The sequence below is a fragment of the Mus musculus genome, chromosome 12 (genome assembly GCF_000001635.26).
Source record: "Mus musculus strain C57BL/6J chromosome 12, GRCm38.p6 C57BL/6J".
In the NCBI taxonomy this organism is placed as follows: Eukaryota; Metazoa; Chordata; class Mammalia; order Rodentia; family Muridae; genus Mus; species Mus musculus.
This window is the reverse complement of record NC_000078.6, coordinates 16,532,429-16,554,451: the sequence shown is the minus strand read 5'-3', so window position 1 is coordinate 16,554,451 and position 22,023 is coordinate 16,532,429. Positions and strand designations below refer to the sequence as shown.

Here is a 22,023-nt window from a genome sequence, read left to right as displayed (position 1 = left end):
AAAATACTGTGAAAATGCTCAGGAATCCAGGCAACCCTGATAAAGCATTCACTTCTGTGACAGGGATGATGGCGTTTGGTCGGGTGCCAGGAACACTTACGGATAACAGACTCATTGCTGTCAAAAAATGTTTCTCAGCTTGATCTTAGGATATTTCTAGGCAAGGAGGTAATGAGGACCTGCCAGAACAAACATCCCGCCAGATCCCCTCTCTCTCTCTCTCTCCCTCTCTCTCTCTCCCTCCCTCCCTCCCTCTCTCTCTCTCTCTCTCTCTCTCTCTCTCTCTCTCTCTCTCTCTCTCTCTCTCTCTCTGTGTCCCATCCTGGATGTGCCTGGGCCTTAGGGAGCCCTTTGGTGGGACCCGAGCTTTGGAGAGTCCGTTCTCTTTCCTCTGTCTCTGATGGCCTCTTTTCTTTTCTCTAGGAAAGCAAGCCTGAACAGTGCCTGACTGGGAAAGGCCACAATACCGGAGAGCAGCCTGCCCAGCTTGGCCTGGCCACCAGGTATGGCGGGGGGTAGACCCCGATGAGGACAGCCAGTGGCCCACATCCTAGGCCCGGGTTCCCCTGGAGTCAATAGGTGACCGAGACTGGGAGCGGTTTATTTGGATGGTTTATTTCTCCTTGCGCCAGAATATGCAGCTTCTCTGATAGTTGAGGTTCAAGGTAAATGTGAGTCTTCATCAAGATACTTAGCTAGAATGTCTCTACTGGCCCTGGCATGTGTGTGTGTGTGTGTGTGTGTGTGTGTGTGTGTGTGTGTGTGTGTGTGTGTGTGTGTGCGTGCACAGTGCACACATGCAAGTATACTTGCCTGGGAGTGCATGTGCGAGGTCAGAGGTCAGCACTGGACTCTTCCTCGTTTGCTGATGGCTTCCCTGTGCGCTGGTTCATTTACAGGGGGAACCTGGCTTAGGCTTGTTCCCTAGCTCCTGGCCACAGCTCTGTACTTTAAAGGATGTCTTCCTCTGCCGCTTTCTGCCTTGTTTTCTGAGGCAGGATCCCTCACAGGACTCAGACCTGGCCATTGAGCCCTGTCTCCATCTCCCCCAGCCTCAGCCATGGGATTGTATTATTATAGTGAGCTGCTGAGCCTGGGTTTTAAGTGGATGCTGGTGACCCCCACGCAGACCCTCACGCTGGCATGGCAAGCACTTTACTCCACTGAGCCATCTCTTCAGCCCCTGGTTGGCTTTCGGTGCCGTAGTCAGCGTGTGGCATTCTGTCTTCAGGGCAGTCTCTGTAGGACTTGAGGGTGCCTTGACTGTGAGGGCGATGTCCTTCATCCACGCTGATGCTGATGCTGGCACTGAGGTTGACATGGGATAGTATCACACTGACACACTGATACCTGGCCATTGCGTCCTTCCTGTTCCTAGGGAACCAGAGACTGCATTTCTTACTCAGCAGCTAGAACCCATGGACAGAGTCACCGAGGGCCCCATCCACATCTTCATCAATTTTGTGCCTTGGAGGCCAAGCCCATTATGGTTGGCCATGTTAAGAACATGGAATCTACCTGATCTGATGGCCCTGCACCCCGTGCCTGTTCAGTTGCAGGCAAAGCCGGCTTAGGTTTCATGCCCTCTGGATCCAGGCCACAGCTCTGTACCTTAAGCTAATTTATTTCTAGAATTCTCTATTGGTAGAAGCTTGTTCCATTGACAAGGAAGGGTCTGCTTCCTTATTCTCCATGGAGAAGGCTAACTAGGGGTGGGGCTGGGGTGGGTTAAGAGGGTGGAGAACTAAAGACTGGAATGTACACCGTGTTGTGCATGGATGGGCTGCTCTCGGCAGGAGGCCCTCTGGGTTTGCTCCTGGTGCCCACATGGTGGCACTTTGTCCTTCTCCTGCTGCTCTGTGCTCTCCTGTGCCAGGCCTGGGATAGATGCCACACACGCAGAAGTGTGAGCCTCAGCACTGTCTTCTGTCATTTTGGTCAAGAGTTCTGTCTGTGTCTGCAGTGGTGTCTAAAGGCCAGCGTGGCTCAGAGCAGGGCTTAGGGGCAGGGGTGGTGTCAGGTCGCCTCTCCGGTCTTTGACTGTCAGGACTCTTCTCTGCATCCCTGTCTGTGACACAGGGTGAGGCACCCTGATGTCTCTCTTTCCCGTCAGCCTCATGGAATGTTCCCAGTGAGCCTGTGACAAGAATGAATGCACAGGCGCACCAGGCGAGACCGTAGTCACCTAAGGACACACGGCAATCCTAAACTGGGCATTTTAAACTATTTTAAGGTGTACTGCGCGGGCCACATGCTGGGTGTCTTCCAAACTTAACTGCTGTTTCAGGCCAGGCCTAGAGCTGGAGGAGATGGCCCTGGGGCCCAGTGAGCTGTTAGGAAGTATGGACAGGGACACAGAGGACACGGTGCCACTGCTGGTCTCATCACCACTTCTGTCCTTTCTGTTTCTGGCTATGGAGGAACTCGGGGACATGGGGGCGGGCTGAGGGTGGAGGGACAGCAGGACACTTGTGGAGCACAGCTCTGGGAGTTGATGCGTGCTGTGGTGGGCTTTCTTGCTGTCTGGACTGAACTGTGGACAAGTTCTTTCCTGTTGTATATACGCAGCCCCACTCTGCCCCGTTCTGGATTCCATTATCAAACTGAAGAAGTTAGAAATTGGCTTGTGCGTGATGGAACGGAGACTGTGGAATGTGTGGAAGCTCTCCTGAGGGATGTGAATCTCTTCATCTGTGTGGTGGCACCCTTGACTTCCACTCCTGTCAGAGTCATGTGGATGCCTTTAAAGAAGCTGGCATTGGAATGTCTTTCTAATTGACAGACTTGACTGACAGAACCGTCCCCAAAGTTCCATAATTGAGCAAACAGCTTGTCACCATACAAATAATTAAAATGCCATTTGAAAAATGTGTGCTGTGACAAGCACTAACTTAAACGTTGTTCACAGTTCCTCATCCGAACACAGATTTTTCAAATGACTTGGGGCCCTTTTGTTGCCGTTTGCAGCCACCGTAAAGCAAGTGACATTTAATGAGCCACTTCAAGAGGGATGTGGAAGGCTCTGCCTAGGAACAGCCTGTTCCACTCAGAGTGGTTAGGGCTGGAAGGTGGCAGCCTCCAACCGCTGTCCACGTGCCCATCAGAGAGCTGCCAGCAGCCAACTGCACAACTCCCGCTTTGGTGTTGGAGTCAGTGTTTCCCTCCCTGTATTCCGTCAACATGGCACGCCACATGAATTTAGTGGGCCGTTCTTTTCCTGAGCGGCAGATGGAAATCACAGCTATTCCAACTTGCACACTCATCTCCCCCTCTCCGAGGAGGCACACATCAATCTGTTGTTGCTAGGATCTGCAGTTACATTCAGATCTCGCTTCACTCTACTCTGGCTAGAGCACCAAAGCTTTCCTCTTCAGAGAGGGCCCTTCAGGCTCCTCCCGCTTGACGAGGACCCCTTTGTCTGGAGTGTGTCATGTGGCTGAGGGCCGTGTCTGCCCTGGGTGCTCTGTACGATATTGGAACGGGAAGGGACTTTGGCTGAGCAGGCTGTTTTAGGGGAGAGCTGACGGAGGTACAGAGAAAAGTCCCCTGGTATCTGGCATTGGGCTCAGATGGCTGTTACTGCTGCATCCTGAGGTGTGGAGGGTGGGACTGAGTGTGTTCTGGACTTTAGGATGAGGTTAACAGGCTGAAAGGCAGGAATAGTTATAATTAATTCATCTTAAGTAGCGCAGCACATGTTTCCTTGGCCTGGTAACCTTGGGTGTTCAGATCGCAGCTGCTGCCTGTACTCCAACTCGAGCCGAGCTCAGGTCTGTCTCAGATCAACCGGAAGGAATTGCAGCCTATACATGGCCTGTCTCCTTTGGCATCATCCTGACAAGCTTTGGGATTGTTGAGAGTACTTCTTCTCCAGTCCTGATGGCTGTGCAGTGATTGACTTGTTAGGCAAAAGCCCACGGAGAGCAGGCTATTATCTGGTTTTTGTTTTTGTGTTTTTTGTTTTTGTTTTTTTTTTTTCTTCAATATTTGGCTCCATCCAGAGCCAAGCCTCCACACAGATGTGGGGTCCTGTGTGAGTGTTCCCCTTAGTGACTACTTGGTACTGGACAACATGGGGCTATTTGAATCACTTCCTGATGACCACGTGGTGAGGAGTCTTGTATGGGATGCTATCAGGTGACTGTAAGGCAGGCCAGGGAACAGGGCAGGGATGAGCTGAGAGACGTTGGAAGGAGCACTTCCTGAGGTAAAGAAAGAAGGAGCTCTGTGTGCCTGTTGTTTTGTATAAAGGGATGAGAGAGTTGCTGTGCTTGTTGATGTATTTATTTTTTGTCAACTTGACCCAATCCTAAGCATCTCTTAGAAGAGGGAGTCTTAATTGAAAAAAAAAAAAGACCTCCTTGAGATTGGCCTATAGGCAAATCTGTAAGATGTGCAATGATTGAGGTAGGAGATGCCCATTTTACCACGGGCAGTGCCATTTATTTCTCGGCAAGTGGTCCTAGGTTGTAGTACAAGAAAGCAGGCTGAACCAACCATGAGGAGCAAGCCAGCAAGCAGCACTCCTTTGTGGTCTCTGCTTCAGCTCCTGCCTCCAGTTCCTGCCCTGCCCTCCATCAGTGATGGAGTTTGTGACTGGGCAGTGAGAAGCTGAAATAAACCCTTTCCTCCCTGTGTTGTTTTTGGTCATGGTGTTTTCTCACAGCAGTAGAAGCCCCAGCCAGGACCATCAGGGACAGGCCTGCTTTGGGGATACTTGGGTTTTTCCATTCTGTCCAAGGCTATCAAGCACTTCGCATGGGGATAAGACTTAGGAGGCAGAGCAGACACTATTAGCTTGGAGATGAAGCCATAAAATTGAGCTCAGGGACCAACTAATTTACTGACCTGCTTTCTATGGTGCACTTAAAGACAGCAGCCTGAGTTTTTCCCTGCCTTCCTGCCCCAGCCTGGAGGAAGGAGACAGTAGAGGAGCAGGGCATTGGTCTGTGGATGCTGTGCTGTCACAGCTCTTGTCTCACAGTGACTTCATAGGAGTCTTGGGGGGAGGGGTGAGCTGGTAACTCTTATTAAGCCCTAGTTGTTTGGAGCTGGATATGAGGGAATTGATGGTGTTTGGATTGGAGACATTTGGACTTTTAGGGCTTGGCCCTCAGCCTTCTGTGGAAAGAGAAAAGAAGGCAGGAGAGTGTGTATGCGTTTGTGATTTTCTGGGCCAGAATGGATGCAGTTCTGCTCATCAGGAGTGGAATCACACTAGTTAACAGTGAGTGATGAGGGTTCGTAAACTGGGGAGAGGCGGCCCCCTCCCCCTCAACAATGAAGCCATGTATGAATGGGGATTGAAGGAGAGTTCATTGATAAATCTAAAGCCATATGGCAAATGACCACCCAAGAGACCCAATTGCCTAAGTCATTGATTCGGGCCTAATGCATTTTTAATGGTTACCCAGATGCCTTTCCTAATTGTATCACCATGTGTTCCAGGATAAAGCATGAGTCATCCTCCAGTGATGAAGAGCACGCAGCCGCCAAGCCATCAGGTTCGAGCCACCTCTCTCTCTTGTCCAACGTCAGCTACAAAAAGACCCTGCGGCTCACGTCGGAGCAGCTGGTAGGTCTCAGCTGGGGCTCTGCTCCTCGGGTCATGGCCAGAGACAGTTTACAGCTTTGTTGCAGGTCTGGGGGCTCCTTCTACTTTCTGCGCCCACTTAGCCCTTCCTAGACCTTTGAGATGCCAGCATGGCCGCTGGTGGCCTCACACCTCAGTGGTACCCTGTGTTTCCAGCGTTCAGATGGACTCTCCGCGTGGCTTTGCGTTCTGACTTGCTCTTTTTCTGACCTAGAAGGAGGAGACAGCTTTGACTGATCCCGTTTATCCTCATTATCAGTGCCTGAGAGACTTTGTAAGGCCTCTCCTGAGTGTTTTTGCTTTGAGAGATACTTGTTAACCCAATCGCATCTATAAGATGGATGGAAATCAAGCAGGTGTGAGGGGATTTAGGGAATTATAGGAAGGAAATGGTCCCCCTCCCTCCTCTTGTGTGTGTGTTTTTTTATGAGGCCTTTCCCACCCCGGACTTATTTCACATTGTGACCATCCAGCGAGTAGATATCGCTGCTTTTCTATAAATAAAGTCTTGTGTAGTTTGTAAGAATTTAGGGGAGCAGGCTTTGACAGGATGGTATTTAAATGGGCAAAGATGATTCCATGTTTAGCCACGTGCATGGCCCTGGGGGACACTGGGTCAACCTTTGGGTCTGTGTGGCCAGCTGCTGTGTCTAGAGTATCCCAGCAAAGACTCAAGCCTGACCAAAGGTGGTTTTGTTTGAATTTGCTGTGATGTGCGTGAGCCCAGTCTACATTTTGTACGGATTTAAAAGGCCTCTTTTTCCAATATGTGTCATTATGATAGCAAAACCATGCTTCTGAGGACAAACATTTTTGCCTGTCTTACATTTGTGTCCTCACATTGTACATTGCACTTTACGTTTCCTAGGTAATGGTGTGACTTAGGAGAAGCCTGGCTGCCTGTCACTTAACTCTGCACTCACTCTCTAGGTACTGATCAAGTCAGCATTATGTTGGAAGCGGAATGCCTTGTAAAGAGGGGCTGGTGCACAAATAGGGCTAGAGAGGGCTGGACTTGACTTAAGTTGCTTGTCCGGCCCTGGAAAGAACTAGAGCCAGAAACAGAAGAGAGGACTTTGTAGAACTGGGGGAAAGGTTTGCTTTAAAGCCAAAGTGTTGTCCTTATGGGATGGGAGCCAAACGATGCCTGACCCAGACCCCTGCTCAAGCACACAAGTAGTTCATGTTTTTATTTGTTTGTTTATTTTTATTTTTTATTTTCAGAAAAGCTTGAAGTTGAAGAACGGCCCCAATGATGTGGTGTTCAGTGTCACTACCCAGTACCAGGGCACCTGTCGCTGCGAGGGCACCATCTACCTGTGGAATTGGGACGACAAAGTCATCATCTCAGATATCGATGGGACCATCACAAGGTGGGCTTGACTGTGGTGCGGTCTGCAGCCGGCTTTCATCTTAGTCTGAGGAGCACTGTGGGACCCCAGTACAGTTTCTGGTGTAGCTGGAACTGCACAGATGGGGCAAAGCCTTGGCCTCAGCAGCTGCCACTAGGGTTGTGGCTTGTTTCTCTTTGGGCATCCTACTCCAACATGGTGGGGTTTGGAGAATACTGTTCTAGAATGGTTAGCAGCCCTTCACTTGGGTTTGGCAAACTCAGTCTTCATCATTGTGGCTCGCCATAGCCGTACCTTAGTGGTCTTGCTTGATTCCGTGAGCCTGAGGCTTTCTGTTGAGAAAACCATGGGTCTCACTCAGTCACACTGCTGTTTCTTTTAGGTTTTTTTTTGGTTTGGTTTTTATGTTTTTGTGGGTGCACATGCATGCATGCACATGAGCATTGACTTCAGGAATCAATTTGTAACAGTCTATTCTGTCCTTCTGCCCTGTGAGGGCTGGGATCAAACTCAGGCCACTAGACTTGGCAGCAAGCACCTTTACCCTCCGAGCCATCTTGACTGCCCTCATTCATACTGTTGTTTGTTTGTTTTGTTTGTTTGTTTTAGTGAAGCATGAGTAGTGAATCTAAGCCAAATGGACATTTTTTTCCCTCCTGCAGTAACCCTTTGCTTTTGCTTGTCTTCATCTTTATTTAGATCTGATACTCTTGGTCACATTTTGCCCACGCTGGGAAAGGATTGGACTCACCAGGGCATTGCAAAGCTGTACCACAAAGTAAGCCAGTAAGTATACCTGGCTCTGTTCTCTACTCCCATCTTGTAACTGCCAGGGTGTGAACCCCTACTCGGTATCCAGTCTGTTCTCTTCTCCCATCTTGTAACTGCCAGGGTGTGAACCCCTACTCGGTATGCAATGTCTCCCACCAAGCACGGAGTGACTTACAAGGTTGGGGGATGGGTGTGACACTGCAAGGAGAGGAAATGAAGGGACGGTGATGGCAGGAAACTCTTTGTGCACAGTGACTCCTGCCAGCTCCCAAGGGAAGCCTAGGTGGGTCAGAGATGGCTGGGAGGTGCCAGGGGAGGACTGTTGTACACGCCGGGATGAAAACAAAGGCAGTCAGAATTTACATACATACACTGTTTATAATCCAGGACATGCGTTTGGATAAATAGAGAACATGCACATTTAGGGGGAGGCTGCCGTGAAGTTTGGCTTCTAGAAGTTGAAGCTGGCAAGGATTTCATGACCCTGCAAGACTGCCCCCTGCCCACAGCCTCCCATGGCTGGCCTGTGGTTTAGCAGCACTACCATTCTCACCCTGCCTCCACTTGTGTGACACTGCATCTATTTACAGCTGAAGGAAGGCAGCAGTCCTGGAGGGCCAGGATACCGAGTAATTCCTGGACAAGGTGGCAAGGGGTTATCACATGGAGCAGCCAGTGTTTATTGAGGGGTGACTAGGTTCCACTGGCCAGAGGTGTCCCAGCTGGTTTCATTGACAGGGTGGCTTTCAATCTGGGTCTTTATGGATGAGCAGGGGTTCACAGAGGGAAGCTCCCTTTGGTGGGTCTAGCCATGGGAAGAGAAGTGGACTGTCCTAGGGTTTCTGCTGCTGTGAAGAGACATCAGGACCACAGCAGCTCTTGTATAGGAGAACATTTCATTGGGGCTGGCTTACAGTTTTAGAGGTTTGGTCCATTATTGTCAGGGTGGGAGACATGGTGGCAGCATTCAGGCAGACATGGTGTTGGAAAAGGAGCTGAGAGTTCTACATCTTGATCCTCAGGCAGCAGGAATGAATGCCACACTAAGTCTAGGTTGAGCTTCTGAGACCTCAGAGCTGGCCCCCACAGTGGCACACTTCCTCCCACAAGGCCACACCTTATGCAATGCCACTCCTTATGGGCCTGTGGAGGACATTTTCATTAACACCACTGCATGACCCCAGTATAAATGCTTGTCTTGGAAAGTTTGATAGTGGTAAATCATTTAAAACTATTTATGGCCTAATTGTGGGCTTTGAAACTTTTAAGTGTTTAAAAAAAAATTTTTTTTTATCCTATGTTGTGTGTGGTATGGTGGTGGTGGTGGTGGTGGTGTAAATGTGTTTGTGTGTTTGTGTGTGTGGCATTCCACAGCCTGATTGTGGCGGTCAGGGGATAGACAGCCTTCAAGAGTTGCCTTCTATTCCCTTTGAGGGCAGGGCCATGCTGAGCCCCATCTTGGGGCTGACTTGCCGGCCAGCCTGGTCCTTCCTCTTCCTCATCAGGAGCTTGGCCCCATCTCTGGCCATCTTGGGCTATGAGGAGGGCTGAGAGCATGCAGCTGAGGAATGATAGGGGCGAGCCTCAGACTCCACACAGACTTGGGCTGAACAGTCTGTGGTGCTGCCCTTCTCAGTGGTGGACGAGTCTTCCCCCTCCCCCGCAAGCTCAGGAATGTCACTCCATTCGTGTGCTTACCAAGGCTTCTGCAGACACTACCCATCTGTGGGAGCACTGGGCGGTCTGGTTTGCAGAACAGGTGAATGGTAGCTTATGGTCAGGGAGTGCTATCTAGCTAGGATTCGGAGAGCTAGTCTGTGATGTAGTGAGAGACTTTCACATGTGGGCCACTTGCAGCTATGCCACTCTTCATAGGGCTGAGAGAGCAAAAAGTTGTATCCCATAATGCTATTCAAGGTGAATGGGTTGTATCTTTCAGGAATGGCTACAAGTTTCTCTATTGTTCGGCACGTGCCATTGGGATGGCGGACATGACGAGGGGCTACCTGCACTGGGTCAACGAGAGGGGCACGGTGCTTCCACAGGGCCCGCTTCTGCTCAGCCCGAGCAGCCTCTTCTCCGCCTTGCACAGGTACTGCCCAGCCAGCCAGCTCCGTGCACTGACTTGCCGGCCAGCCTGGTTCTTCCTCTTCCTCATCACCAGCTTAGCAGGATGAGTAGCCTGTTGGTCTGGAGACGTGACTCCGCTGGTAATGTCCTTGCCTTGAGCCCTAGAAGCCATGTGTGTATATGAAATCATTGACGATTTCTCACACAAGGCACCAAAATGCAGTCACTTTGAATGCATTCATAATAAACTCTGAGTCACCAATAATTCGTTACTCTTCCATTAGTGTAAGAAATCATCCCTGGTGTCATCTAATCAAGAGTGATCCCAGATTTGGTTTTTCTACTTCCTTCTCCCCCTGTCTTCTGTCTTGTCTGTCAGTCCTATGTCTGAGTCTGTGCCTGCCAGACTTGTGAATCTTTCCCTGTTTGTGTATGTATACACATCTGTTCCTAACCAAGGGTTTCTGCTCTGTCTTCATTGAGCAGCATAGAAAGCATCACTTGAGGAAGGAGTGAGGGAGACTTTATAGAAATATTTAACAGAGCTTTACAAGGGACCAACTCACTGGCTCCAACTGACCCTGAATGATCGAGATAACAAATATCGTTGCTTATTAAGCAACATCTAAATGTTGTACTCAACATTTATGGTGGATAAGATGGCTTTCAACCCCTGTTTTTGCTGTTTTTAGGAAATTATTGTTGTAACGTACAAATACACACTCTGGTTACTCTGGTCAGAGGCATAGAAGAGTGCATAAATTAAGATTACAGCTATACATTAACTTAGATTGTACAAACCGATTACACAGGAACTCCAGAGCAAGGAAGGTAGCTGATACATTGTCTCTTAAAGGCAGATCAAACAGACAGGCTGAGCACAGTAGGATGGCAGTTTTAAATCTCAAGTGACCTCAAGGTATATTATTAACTCTGACTGTGAGGTTCAGCAAAAGTTCCAGTGTCTTAGGATATAAGAGATGTCGTCATAATATTGCATCGCCATGTAAAAGAGATGATGGCTGTGGTGGCAGAGACAGTCCATCCCTGGGGCCTCTCTGGTCAGTCAGCCTTGCCATTGAGAAACCTTGTCAGGAGGATCCCATGGGTTGATAGCACCCGAGGAGTGGCCCCTGAGGCTGACCTCTGACCTCCACACTTCCTAATGCACCCACTCAGATGTGCACGCACGCATACACACTTGCTCCGGAGCTGGCTTCTCTGAGCACATAGCCCAGTGCTTCCTTCCCACCCTCAGGAGCCTCCGAGCCTGTCAAACCCCACTGCTCAGCTGGCTGTGTGGCTGTGTGGCTTTCACAACCTCCACACGTCTGTTATGGTTTGTCTAAAAATGCAATAAATCTAGAGACCAGTTTAGAGAGAATTAACAGCAATGTAATATAGTCGTTCAGTTCAAGAATCTAGTCTGTTTATTAGGGTTTTCTTCCCTATTATATTTCAAAGAGTTTTTATAATTTTAGCCAAGAAGGTTGATTATATCTTTGTTATATTTATTTCTAGATTCTTGATGTTTACAAATTTGTCTCAAAACACTATTTATATGATTATATTTTCACCTGTTTCTGATGCATAAACATCCACTGATTTGTGTATTGCTTTGTGTTTGTCTATTGACTTTTAATAATCTTCCTAACTTCTTATTTTGATAACTCACCCTGACTCCGTGTTACTGGGAGCTGGGGGATGGGTCTGTGTAATGGTGCTTGCTGCCAAGCCTGCTGAGCTAGATTTGATTTGTGGGCACCTTCATAGTGGGAAAGAACTGATTCCTGTAAGTTGTCTTATGGTCTCTATGTGATTATGAATATGTGCATGCATGTGCATATATAAAAATCAGTTCATTAAATAGATACATAAGGATTATTTCTGCATAAACGATGACCCCCTAAAATTCTAATTTTTATAGCCTTCATCTACCTTTTCTTCTGTTATTCTCTGGCTAATATCAGAAGCCCAGTACTGAACAGCAGTGCTTCCAGAGATGGTTGTTTGCTCATAGGATGTCTGCAGAGGTCCATATGGGAGTGTCTCACCGTGTAGCCCTGCTTTGGCCTGGGACTCAGTATGTAGACCATACTAACCCCTGAATTTTTGGCTATCCCCAGGCCTCTCCCTTCCCAGTTCCGGGATTACAGGTGTTTGCCACCATGACTGGCTTTTTGAAGTAGGTTTTTGAAAAATCTTTTTCTATTCTTGATGTAAGAATTTTTATTACAGGGCTAGAGAAATGGCTCAGCAGTGTGGAGCGCTTGCCGCTCTTGCAGAGGACGTTCCTCCTTTCTGTAATAACCCTACTTTCCCACATTGCCTCTCTTTGTATTTACAGATGTCCCTGGAACTTTGCCTGGGTGTTCACCTGTGAGTGTGGCCCATGCTAACACAAACTTTAATTTCTGAGGTTACACCTTGGCCATGGCCGATCCTTTACATTTGTCTTGTGCTGAGAGTGAGGTTTAGTCTGAGTTGTTTTCCTGACAGTTGGGCCAACTTTATAGCTTACATATTGAAAACTAGTTTAAAGTTTTAAATTGCTTATGTATGTTTGTATGTATGTATGTATGTATGTATGTATGTATGCATGCATGCATGCCACGGGGTGTGTGTGTGTGTGTGTGTGTGTGTGTAGGTCAGAGGACAGCATGCAGGATGCAGTTCTTTTCTACCATGTGGGTTCTGGGGAATACACTCAGGTAGTCCGGTTTGGCAGCAAGCATCCTTATCCACTAAGCAGCATTGCTGGCTTTCAGACCACTTCACCACAAGCAAGGCTTAAGACTTCTCATGCTGACCGCTTACTTATTTGTTTGTTTTAACAGAGAAGTGATTGAAAAGAAGCCAGAAAAGTTCAAAGTCCAGTGTTTGACAGACATCAAGAACCTGTTTTTCCCAAACACAGAACCCTTCTATGCTGCTTTTGGGAACCGGCCTGCTGTAAGTACCCGAGGGGTCAATGGAGCCACAGACACTGCCCTTGGTGCGAGCAGTTTCCACAAAGGCCTGGTCCCTCAGCCATGGGAAGCCAGCCTCATCCTAAGGCAGAGTGATTAAATCCCATCAGGTGTGGCCTCTGGTCTTCTTTGAAGGCTGGCCGGTGACTTTGAAGCTGGTGACCTGGGCCACCACTTGCAGTTGCACATTACTTGTTAAATTAGTAAAGCGAGGAGACTGTAGGTGCTGGGACCGCCATGCCAGCCTTGCCTGACTGCAGGGTTGGGTTCAGCGCCTCTAGTCTGAAGCGGACAGTGAGGTATCCTTGGCTGAAGGAAATGTGTGGAGATGATGTGTGTGAGCCAAGCTTTCTGGAAGGTTCAGTTTGAAACCTGCAGCAAAGATTCATGGGTGGCAGAAACGTTCACATATGTTGTGTATGTGACCCACACTTGCTAGAAGGTTCTGTATTCTATAGATCATAGCCGGGTATTAACTACTCGGCTGGAAAATTCTGCAGATTACGATGAAATGAGAAAACAGGTTAGAAAATAATCCCGAGGAGTGCCAGCCAGCTGAGGTGCGGTGCCGATTAGTGAGACGTGGATATTACAACATTTGGTGAAGGATGGCGTGTGCTTGTTTGCACGCTGAACTCCCCACCTCCCTGACATGTTACATTACCTCTCCTAAACATAGGATGTGTATTCCTACAAGCAAGTGGGAGTGTCCCTGAATAGGATCTTCACTGTGAACCCCAAGGGTGAGCTGGTGCAGGAGCATGCCAAGACCAACATCAGCTCGTGAGTATTATGTGCTCCTGGCTTACTGTGTGGGACGAGGCGCTGTGGCCCTTGCAGCGTCACTCTTGGCTCTGCTTCAGCTCATGGCGTTCTCACTGGTTAGCACTACTAGGTGAACTGCCGCTCTGCCTTGTCCACTGCAGAGGCTGTTGAGCTTTTAGTGTGCTCTGTAAAACCAGAAAATGCCTCTGGCTTGTGTGATCCCAACACTGTTATAAGCGGGAGAGTTGGAACTGGGGGGTTGGCTGCAAGATTCCTCCTGGAGTTTGCAAGTACCTCCCAGGCCTTTTGGAGCTAGGCGTGGCCACAACTCACACCTGTGATCCCAGCACCATGGGAAAGTGGAAGCAGGAGGATTGCTGTAGGTTTGAAGCTAGCTATAGGCTGCATAGTGAGTTCCAGGCCAGCCTGGATTTCTGAGAGAGACCACCAAGGTAGTTTCTCACTTTGAAGATGGTTTTTATTTTGCAGCTGGACTAGAGTCCAGCATGACTCAAGCAGTTCCAGATGTGAGGGAACCCTGGCTTCCTGGTCAGGCCCTCAGGCAGCTCTTTAGTGGGGAGAGGAGATGGAGCCCCCACCCTCTGTCCTGTAGTAGGTCAGCCGGGGCCTTTCACCTGGCCTGATGAGGAGACTGGTCCTCTGAGATGAACCCCTGTCTTCAGGAAGCATGTATACCAAGGCCCAGAACTTGGCATGACCTTTCCTTTCAGTTATTTGTGTGTGTGTGTCTGTGTGCATGCACAGGCAAGTACATGCATATGTTACAGTGTGCACGTGGAAGTCAGAGGACTGCTTCTGCGGAGACCATTTCCTGCTCCCCCCTTTTTGTGGGTTCCTGGGAACTGGCCACTGAACATGAGCACTTCTTTACTGACTGAGTTACCTTGAGGGCTCTTGGGTGTGACTGGTGCTAGCCAAGCAGGCGTTATCCCTTGGAGCCTGGATAAACTGGGACATTTTTAAGTGAAACCCCTCTGGGAGGGGCACTGAGCTCAGGGTTTTCTCCTGTTCTAGTCAGGAAATATGCACTCCTTGCTCCAGGGAGCCGCAGGCCTGGAGGCTAGAATGGGCCACCCAGATGGAGCAGGCCTCACTGCCAGGGCACGTGAGCCGCAGGAGCTTGGTTCTGGTACCTTCCACTGCCTGGCAGGGGACAGCTCCCTGTGGGGAGCTGCCCACCTCCTTAGCCACAAACTTTAGGTCAGGAGGTATTTTAAAAATTTGTTTGTTTTAATCTCTAGGAAAGACATAATCCTTGGTGTGTTATTAAGGGAGGCTTCCCTGCCTTGTACAGACACACTGTTTCTCACGAGTCTCTCGGAGACTTTATTAAACACACACAGCCTTAGTGAATAAGTCATTTCATGCCACAGAACATGCTAATTCCTGAAGTTTGGATTTCGAAAGCCCCCCTTTGGTTCTCGGCATGAGTGAAGAGGGGCCCAGAGACCGTCAGATTGAAGTCTGGGTGTGCAGGAGAGGGCTGGGTGTGTGTGAATCACTGTGGAGGAGCCTGGAGGTCTCCCAGGCTGATGGATGTAGCTGCTTTCCTTCTGCAGTGCAGGCTATGGCCAGGCAACATCCTCCGGGAGGCAGGGGAGATGCCCTGAGTAGGGAGTGCTGGAAACCCCTGCGTGGTCCAGCCCCACACACCGTGCGGATGGAGGGGTTGAAGCTCAGGGAGGGCAAGATACTTTCCCAGAGTCACACAGCAAGTAAGGCTAGAGGAGGCCTCAGGCTTGCTGACCAGGATTCTTTCCTGAAGTGGAAGTGATCCACTGTGGAGTGATGGGTCTTCAGTACCTACAGCTGAATCACTGGGTATGTTATTCTGTTTCTGATGCTAAGCAAGTGGCACGGTTCATTTTCCTTCCTTCACGGTGGAGGAAGTCAGGGTATGGAGACATCTGGGCCTCTCTCTGCCTGAGATCACACAGCTGGAACAAGGCAGGATTGATGTCAGATCTGCACTGTGATAAGAACAAGACCCTGTACCTGTTCACTGTGACTGTAGTTGTCCTGCTCCTTCAGAGCTGTGACTTGTCTTCGGTTCCTCCCCCGTGGCCTGCACATGGCCTCTGTGGCAGGCAGATGCCCCTGACTGTGCTGTCCGTCCCTTGTACCTCTGCGCAGGCTGTCTGTTCTTCACGATGCCAGGCTTGGCATACCCTGTCTCCCCTGCTCACTTCCAGGGAATTCCTAAGGCTAGAATGGCTCTGGTTAGGCAGAGATAGTGTACCCTTCCCCAGCCTGAAGTGCAGCCCAGAGTCTGGCATTGCCCTTCATGTATCAGGTACGACTCCGTGGGCAGTGACCTCACTGTTCCTTTACCTTCCAGGTACGTGCGGCTCTGCGAAGTGGTCGATCACGTCTTCCCATTGCTAAAGAGAAGCCATTCCTGTGACTTCCCCTGTTCAGACACTTTCAGTAACTTCACCTTTTGGAGAGAGCCACTGCCACCTTTTGAAAACCAGGACATGCATTCAGCCTCAGCTTGACGCGACCGAGCATTAAAGGATAGGTTGTGGGGACCCTGGAGCTGCTGGGAAGGCTGATATGTGGCCACCTGCCTAAGAGAGAAGCATTTCTCCCTCGGCTCGCTCGCTCGCTCGCTCGCTCGCCCCAGGGTGACACTTCTAAGCATGGAGGGCGGAGAGAGGCTGCATCTCATCCCATAGGCTGCAAGAGGATTGGGTGCACTAGGAGTGTGCAGAGCAGCCCTCTGTTTGGGTTTAGCACACCTCATGCTGCACCCTCCAGTCCCGTCTGCTCCAGCAATTAGTTAATGTGCAATACGGGTGATGACCCCTTATCAGCGGGCAGGCCACCTGAGAGCCTGTCTCAGTATCACTGTGCCCCTACCCCCTGGAACTCTGATGTGCATAGGGATCAGTAGCATCAGGGACACATTTCCACGACAGAGACATCCATGCCACCTTCTGCACACAGGCTGTGTCCCGAGTCTAAGTGAAGGGAACATGGGCCTCGCTGGGTCTCAGCCCTAGCCTTGGCTTTGACTTTTTAGACGTTCCCTTGCAGTATTGCCGACTGTCTCACTTTAGGTGATAAGCTCTTTAATTGCTTTGGTTAAAGGTGGCCTGTGACGCAGCTGCATCTCTCCCCATTCCTCATAGCTCAAGGCTGGGCTATTTATGCCTTAACGCATCTGCAGCAGGCATTTCCTTAGCGTGCACTGTCTAGCTCTCCGTAACTGCAATGCCTTACCTTACAAGGGTAGTCCCTAAGGCAGCGTGTGTCCGCGGCATCTCAGCACCTTCTGCGTCCTGCTACCCAGCAAGGAGGAGCCACTAGTGTGGACTCAGCAGCACTTACGCCCACCAGGAAGGATGCCGCTAAAGACACTGGTTGTTTTTTTTTAAGAAACATAGTTTCCGGAAGTTAAATTATTTTCTTTGCAGATATTATTTATTTCTTTACTGTCACTGGGCTGCTGTTGTGAGCATCCTAGCCAGATCCTTAGGCTTATAGCCGTCATGAATGCATTAAAAGTTAAGTGTGATAGACAGTCCAAAGAGCCTCATTCTGTGGATGTCACACTCTGATCTTCTAGAATCTCCGAATCACTCATTTTTCTTAGTTTTTTTTCCCCCCACAGTCTAAGGGAAAGAAAAAAAAGTAATAATTTGAGCAATGTTCTTTAAGCTGATAGAAGGTTGCTGTGAACTGTCTCAGAACAATGTGAAAAATGAAAAGTATTTTGCTAAAAGAGTTGCTTTACTTTGAAAGTATTATTTTTCTTAAAGGGTGTTTTACTCCAAAGACAGATCTTTCTATTTAAATTTCATTGTTAGGGTCAGAGGAGACAGGAACAAAAAAAAAAAAAAAAAAAGGAAAAGATAGAAAGAAGAGTTAAAAAAGAAAAAAAGCAGTAGAATGGACTGTTACTCTTTCTGTGAAAGAAAACCTAGAGTCACTGCCCTTGTAGTCACTGGGCTCTGTTAAGGTCTCATGTGGTCCACATAGTTCACAGGAATGTAATGAAAGCCACTGTCATCTGCTGTGGGCGCCCACTGATGGAGAAACTCGGCCCTGAGTGTGTGGCTCCCTCTGGGAGTCAGGAAAGCCATTAAGCTCCTGGCTTGTTCTCTCGTGACCTTTGGAGGCCATGGTAACCCTTCTGCCACCACGGTGGTTTTGTGTGTATTTTGATTGCTGTGGACTGTATACGAGCTCACTGGCCTGCAGAGGTTCACGGCCGTCTCCCTCATGCCCAGGGGAAGCTCTGGCATCTCTTTTCAAATGCCCTCTGCAGCCCGCTGTCCAGGTGGCTCCCTGATGCCATGTTAGGACTTGAGCCAGAGTCTCTATAGCCAAGGCTGGTCTACAATGCACCATCTTAGACATACAGCAGTCCTTCCACCTGGCTTGGGAACCTAGTTTTGATATACCTTAAACTTCCCTGTCACTCTACCCTGAAACAGAGCACACCTCCCACAAAACCACACTCTATGATCTCTGTGAAAATCTTCAGGAGCCCTGTCCAGGCAGTGATGTGGACGTCTACTGTTAGGCTCCCTGTGAGATCCAAATGAGAGCTGCACCCCGGTTCTCTCAAGTTGCTTATTTGCATCTGCACTTAAACCCAGAGGCCCCAAGGTCACGTGTTAGGATACTATATGGGTACCATACATTTCAAAGTTGCTCATGGAAATGAGCGACTTGCTCCATAGTAACATGTCCTCAAATGGCGATCCCACATGATGAAGGAGAACCCACCTGGCGCATCTGAGACAGGCTTCTGTCGTCAGATACTTTCCTTTTGGATTTCAGGTTCGGATCACTACTTCAGAATATTTTACTTACAACGTTGGCTGTGTGTTTGCAAATGCCGGTGCGATGATTAAAAAAAAAATCAATATAATATTTCACTGTGTTGTGCTTGATGCAGAGCTAGAAATTTCTGTAATAAACAAGATGGATGAAAGACTTCTGAAAATCAGGCATATGAACTTTAAATTATTTTTATAAGTTCTTAAGGTGCTCTTATTTTTTTCTGGTTTCTTATATACAATACTTAGTTATTTACTTGAAGGGGGAAAAAACCCTTAGTGTGGGCTAGGGAAATGGCTCAGGCAGTAAGAGTACTTGCCATGCAAGCAAGCACATCCAAGTTCTATCCCCATTATCCATGAATGAGGCCTAATGACAGTGTGCATTGTTATACCAGTGCCCGGGAGATGAGGATGGGTGGATCCGTGGTGCTGGCTAGACAGACAGCCCAGTAGAATCCACAAGCCCCAGGTCCCAGTGTGAGACCCTTGTCTCAGGACTGAGCCTGAGGAGGAACAACACTGGAGGCCCTGGTTCCTACATGTATGGGCATATAAGTCATGCACATCCATTCGACGGTCTGTACACAAATGGACTGGGAACACACATAAAAAGACTCCTTATGGCTATGAACTCTTCACTATGGGAGTAAAGACCTTTGCTGTTATTTGAGTTCATACAGGTATCATACCAACCCCGTTTACTCCTGAGAGATATGAATGCGTCCTTTCCACTAAAGAGATTGCATGTGGTCCTTGCACAACCCACATTGGATCATCAAGTTGAGAGACCTGTTTGAGATACCATGGCTCCTCTCTGGCCTGGAAGGAGTGTTGAGGAGCCAGGAGGCAGAGAAGAAGGTTCAGTACATAGTGTTTCACAGGTCCTGTTTGCCATGTTTGAGGTGTCTTCACCTCATAGACCCTGTCCCCCTCTTTTGGATATTTGTCCTTAGTTTTTCATTTTGAAGGAGTCCATCAAAGCCCTTGACTAGTTTGAGCTGAGGTTGGTCATATCCTATTAACACTGTACTAGCAATGGCCGGAGGCTTCCTGCGGATTGCTGTGTTGGCCTTGGTGATTATGGAGGGCATGGAAGAGTATCATCCTTAAATGCTAATGGCACTTCTGGGTAAAAACTGAAGAGTCCAAATTCTAACAGGTCCCCGGGTGTCTGTAGATTCAACATGTTACAGACAGAAGAAACCCTCGGACAGCTCCACAGATCTATGCTACCTGACTGCAGTGTCTGAGGCTCTCTTATCTGAAATAAAAACCAGGATAAACTTGTCTATAGGCCACTCATTCATCTGTGTTCTCTTTATCCTTTGACACCAGACCTCCATGGTGGTACCCAAGGCTCTCCTGTGTCCCCGCAGTTCATACCCCCATGCAGACAGAATGAGTTTTTGGATGCCTAGACTTTCCCAGAGACGAGCTTTGTTCACCTGGGAATTTGAAGGGCTTGGTCTGGTTTCAAAGAGTAACACATTCCCATTTTGCATCAGAAGCCAAAAACTATTTGGGTGTGTGTGGGGGGGACTGGTCTTAACCATCAGCTCTGAGACAGCTTTCGTGACCCCTGTGCGGTCGGTCCTGGAATGGAATTGTCATAGAGGAAAGTTAAAGAGGCCCAGTTTTGAAACAGGTTCTGGGACTTAACTCTCTTCAGGAGGCCTTTGGTCCCAACATCAGAGCTGAGACTCCATTCGACCATCTTTGTCTATCTGTGTTTTCTATCATGGTTCTGGAGTGTGAACAGCACTGTGCCCATTCCCTTGAAATACGAGAGGTGACGGGTCTCCGGGGTTTTCCCCTTTTTTAAAAAAAATTTATTTTTATTAGATGTTTTCTTTATTTACATTTCAAATGCTATCCCGAAAGTTCCCTATACCCTCCCCGCCCTGCTCCCCTACCTACCCACTCCCAAGGAGCTGAAGGGGTCTGCAACTCTATAGGTGGAACAACAATATGAACTAACCAGTACCCCAGAGCTCGTGTCTCTAGCTGCATATGTAGCAGAAGATGGTCTAGTCGGCCGTCACTGGGAAGAGAGGCCCCAGGGTCTTGCAAACTTTATATGCCCCAGTACAGGGGAACACCAGGGGTTTTCCCTTTTCAAGTCAGCTTGTAAAATGATTCCATTTCTGATTTGTGAGTTGCAAGGATTATAGGTGACCACCACATCTGAATTTTTTGTGGGTTCTGGGGATTTCAATGCTGGGCCCCTCACTTGTTTGGCAAGTGCTTTATCCACTGAGCTATCTTCGCAGCATCAGTGTCTCCGACAGACTCATGAGGATAGCCTGAAACACTATAGTCAAGGATGACTTTGAATTAGATCATTACTGCCACCCCACCCCCACCCCCAGTGCTGGGATTGCACGCATGTGCCACAATGAGTGTCTTTTATTTGGTACTGGGAATTGAACCAGGGCTTCATGCATGCTAGGCAAGTCCATGCTCTACACCCCAGGATAGACTTTACATTTGTAACCTCTCTTTTTATCCTGTAGCACCAAAGAGGATAATTGCTATCACTTGTGGTACAGCCAGGCTTGGTCCCCAAAGGGAAGCAGAGTCTGACCAGAGAAGCTGATCCTGGAAGTCAGTGAAAGCCGGTGGCCACAGGGGGGCACAGTTGGTTCTTGTTTGACCGAATAGCCTTTCAAAACAGCCTCTGCTTTGACAAAGGCCTTTCCCTGTGGTCCCAGGCTTGGAGACCAGCCAGGTTGTGGGTTGGATTTGTGTGGAGGCAGGGGAGTTTCTTCAGGGGACTGTTTCAGTGCGGATGTCCCTTGGATGAGCTCAATCCGAGGCCCAAATCTTTAAGTGAGCTTTGGAGGCCAGTCTGTTGAGATTTAAAATCTGTTCTTTGTGGCCCTGGAGGTTCTGGGAGTTTGTCCTGGGAGTTTGTTAAAAATAAAATTGTTTAGGACCTTATCCTAGACCTACCGACCCTAGCAGTGGGTGTGGGCCTCCGAGAATAGTTTAATAAGTCCTATGGGGTTCGGATGCACTCACATGTTGTGGACCATTGCAGCCCAGGCCCGGGCTCACGTCTGTCATCTGGCCAGCTCAGGAATGCTGTAATGCTATCAGCCTAGGACTCACATCAGCTCCACCCCACTTGCTCAAACCGGGAGAAGCTGCTACAAAGACCACCTCACCTCTTTGTATTAAAGGATCTTGGAGACCGAGCCACAGGTGCTTGCTTAAGTCACAAGGTGTCCTTCTGACCCTGTGGAAGCATCCAGTCAGATCTGCCTTCCTGGGGAATCTCAGATGGGAGCCACAGGCCTGGGAGACAGCAGGTCTGGCAGCCTGGGCAGAGTGAGAACGCAGGGAACAGGGTAGAGGTGGATGTGCCCAGATTTCTAATGGTCTCGTCCTCCCCGAAATGTTTGGGAGCCTCGAGGAGCCTGTCCCGATGCCAGCTATCTGTTCATTGGTGCAGGAAGTCCATTCAGCCTGCATTACTTTTAATGCATTTTGCAAGCAAGTGGCCTCTTCCTGTGACTCACTCCGCCTTTTGTGCACCGGAGGTTGTGGTTGGAAGTTTCACTTCGGAAAGTAACCACCAGTGCCTCCGATTTCTCCCGAGGCTGGAACCCCAACAAGTCACATGCATTTTGTAACAAAGAAGTGTAAATGGAGGTGCAGCCAGTCACGTTTCTGCTCTGTAAAAACAT

At 48.9% G+C, this 22,023-nt stretch overlaps 1 protein-coding gene across 18 annotated transcripts in view; it reads left to right on the top strand.

The window, feature by feature from the left end:
- Lpin1 (lipin 1) overlaps positions 1–18,783 on the top strand; it is a 118,235-nt gene extending 99,452 nt beyond the window's left edge. For 12 of the 18 annotated variants that reach the window (XM_030246558.1, XM_006514978.4, XM_006514976.4 and 9 more), the window contains 8 exons: positions 424–503; positions 5,449–5,575; positions 6,818–6,966; positions 7,645–7,731; positions 9,656–9,808; positions 12,624–12,738; positions 13,435–13,538; positions 15,880–17,392. In XM_030246558.1, the coding sequence (XP_030102418.1) occupies positions 424–503; positions 5,449–5,575; positions 6,818–6,966; positions 7,645–7,731; positions 9,656–9,808; positions 12,624–12,738; positions 13,435–13,538; positions 15,880–16,039 (975 nt within the window). In that variant the 3' untranslated portion in view covers positions 16,040–17,392. Of the gene's footprint in view, positions 1–423; positions 504–5,448; positions 5,576–6,817; positions 6,967–7,644; positions 7,732–9,655; positions 9,809–12,623; positions 12,739–13,434; positions 13,539–15,879 lie in introns of all 18 variants that reach the window. The other 6 variants (NM_001355598.1, NM_172950.3, NM_015763.4 and 3 more) reach the window with 3 other exon arrangements.
- Positions 18,784–22,023: the final 3,240 nt, after the last annotated feature.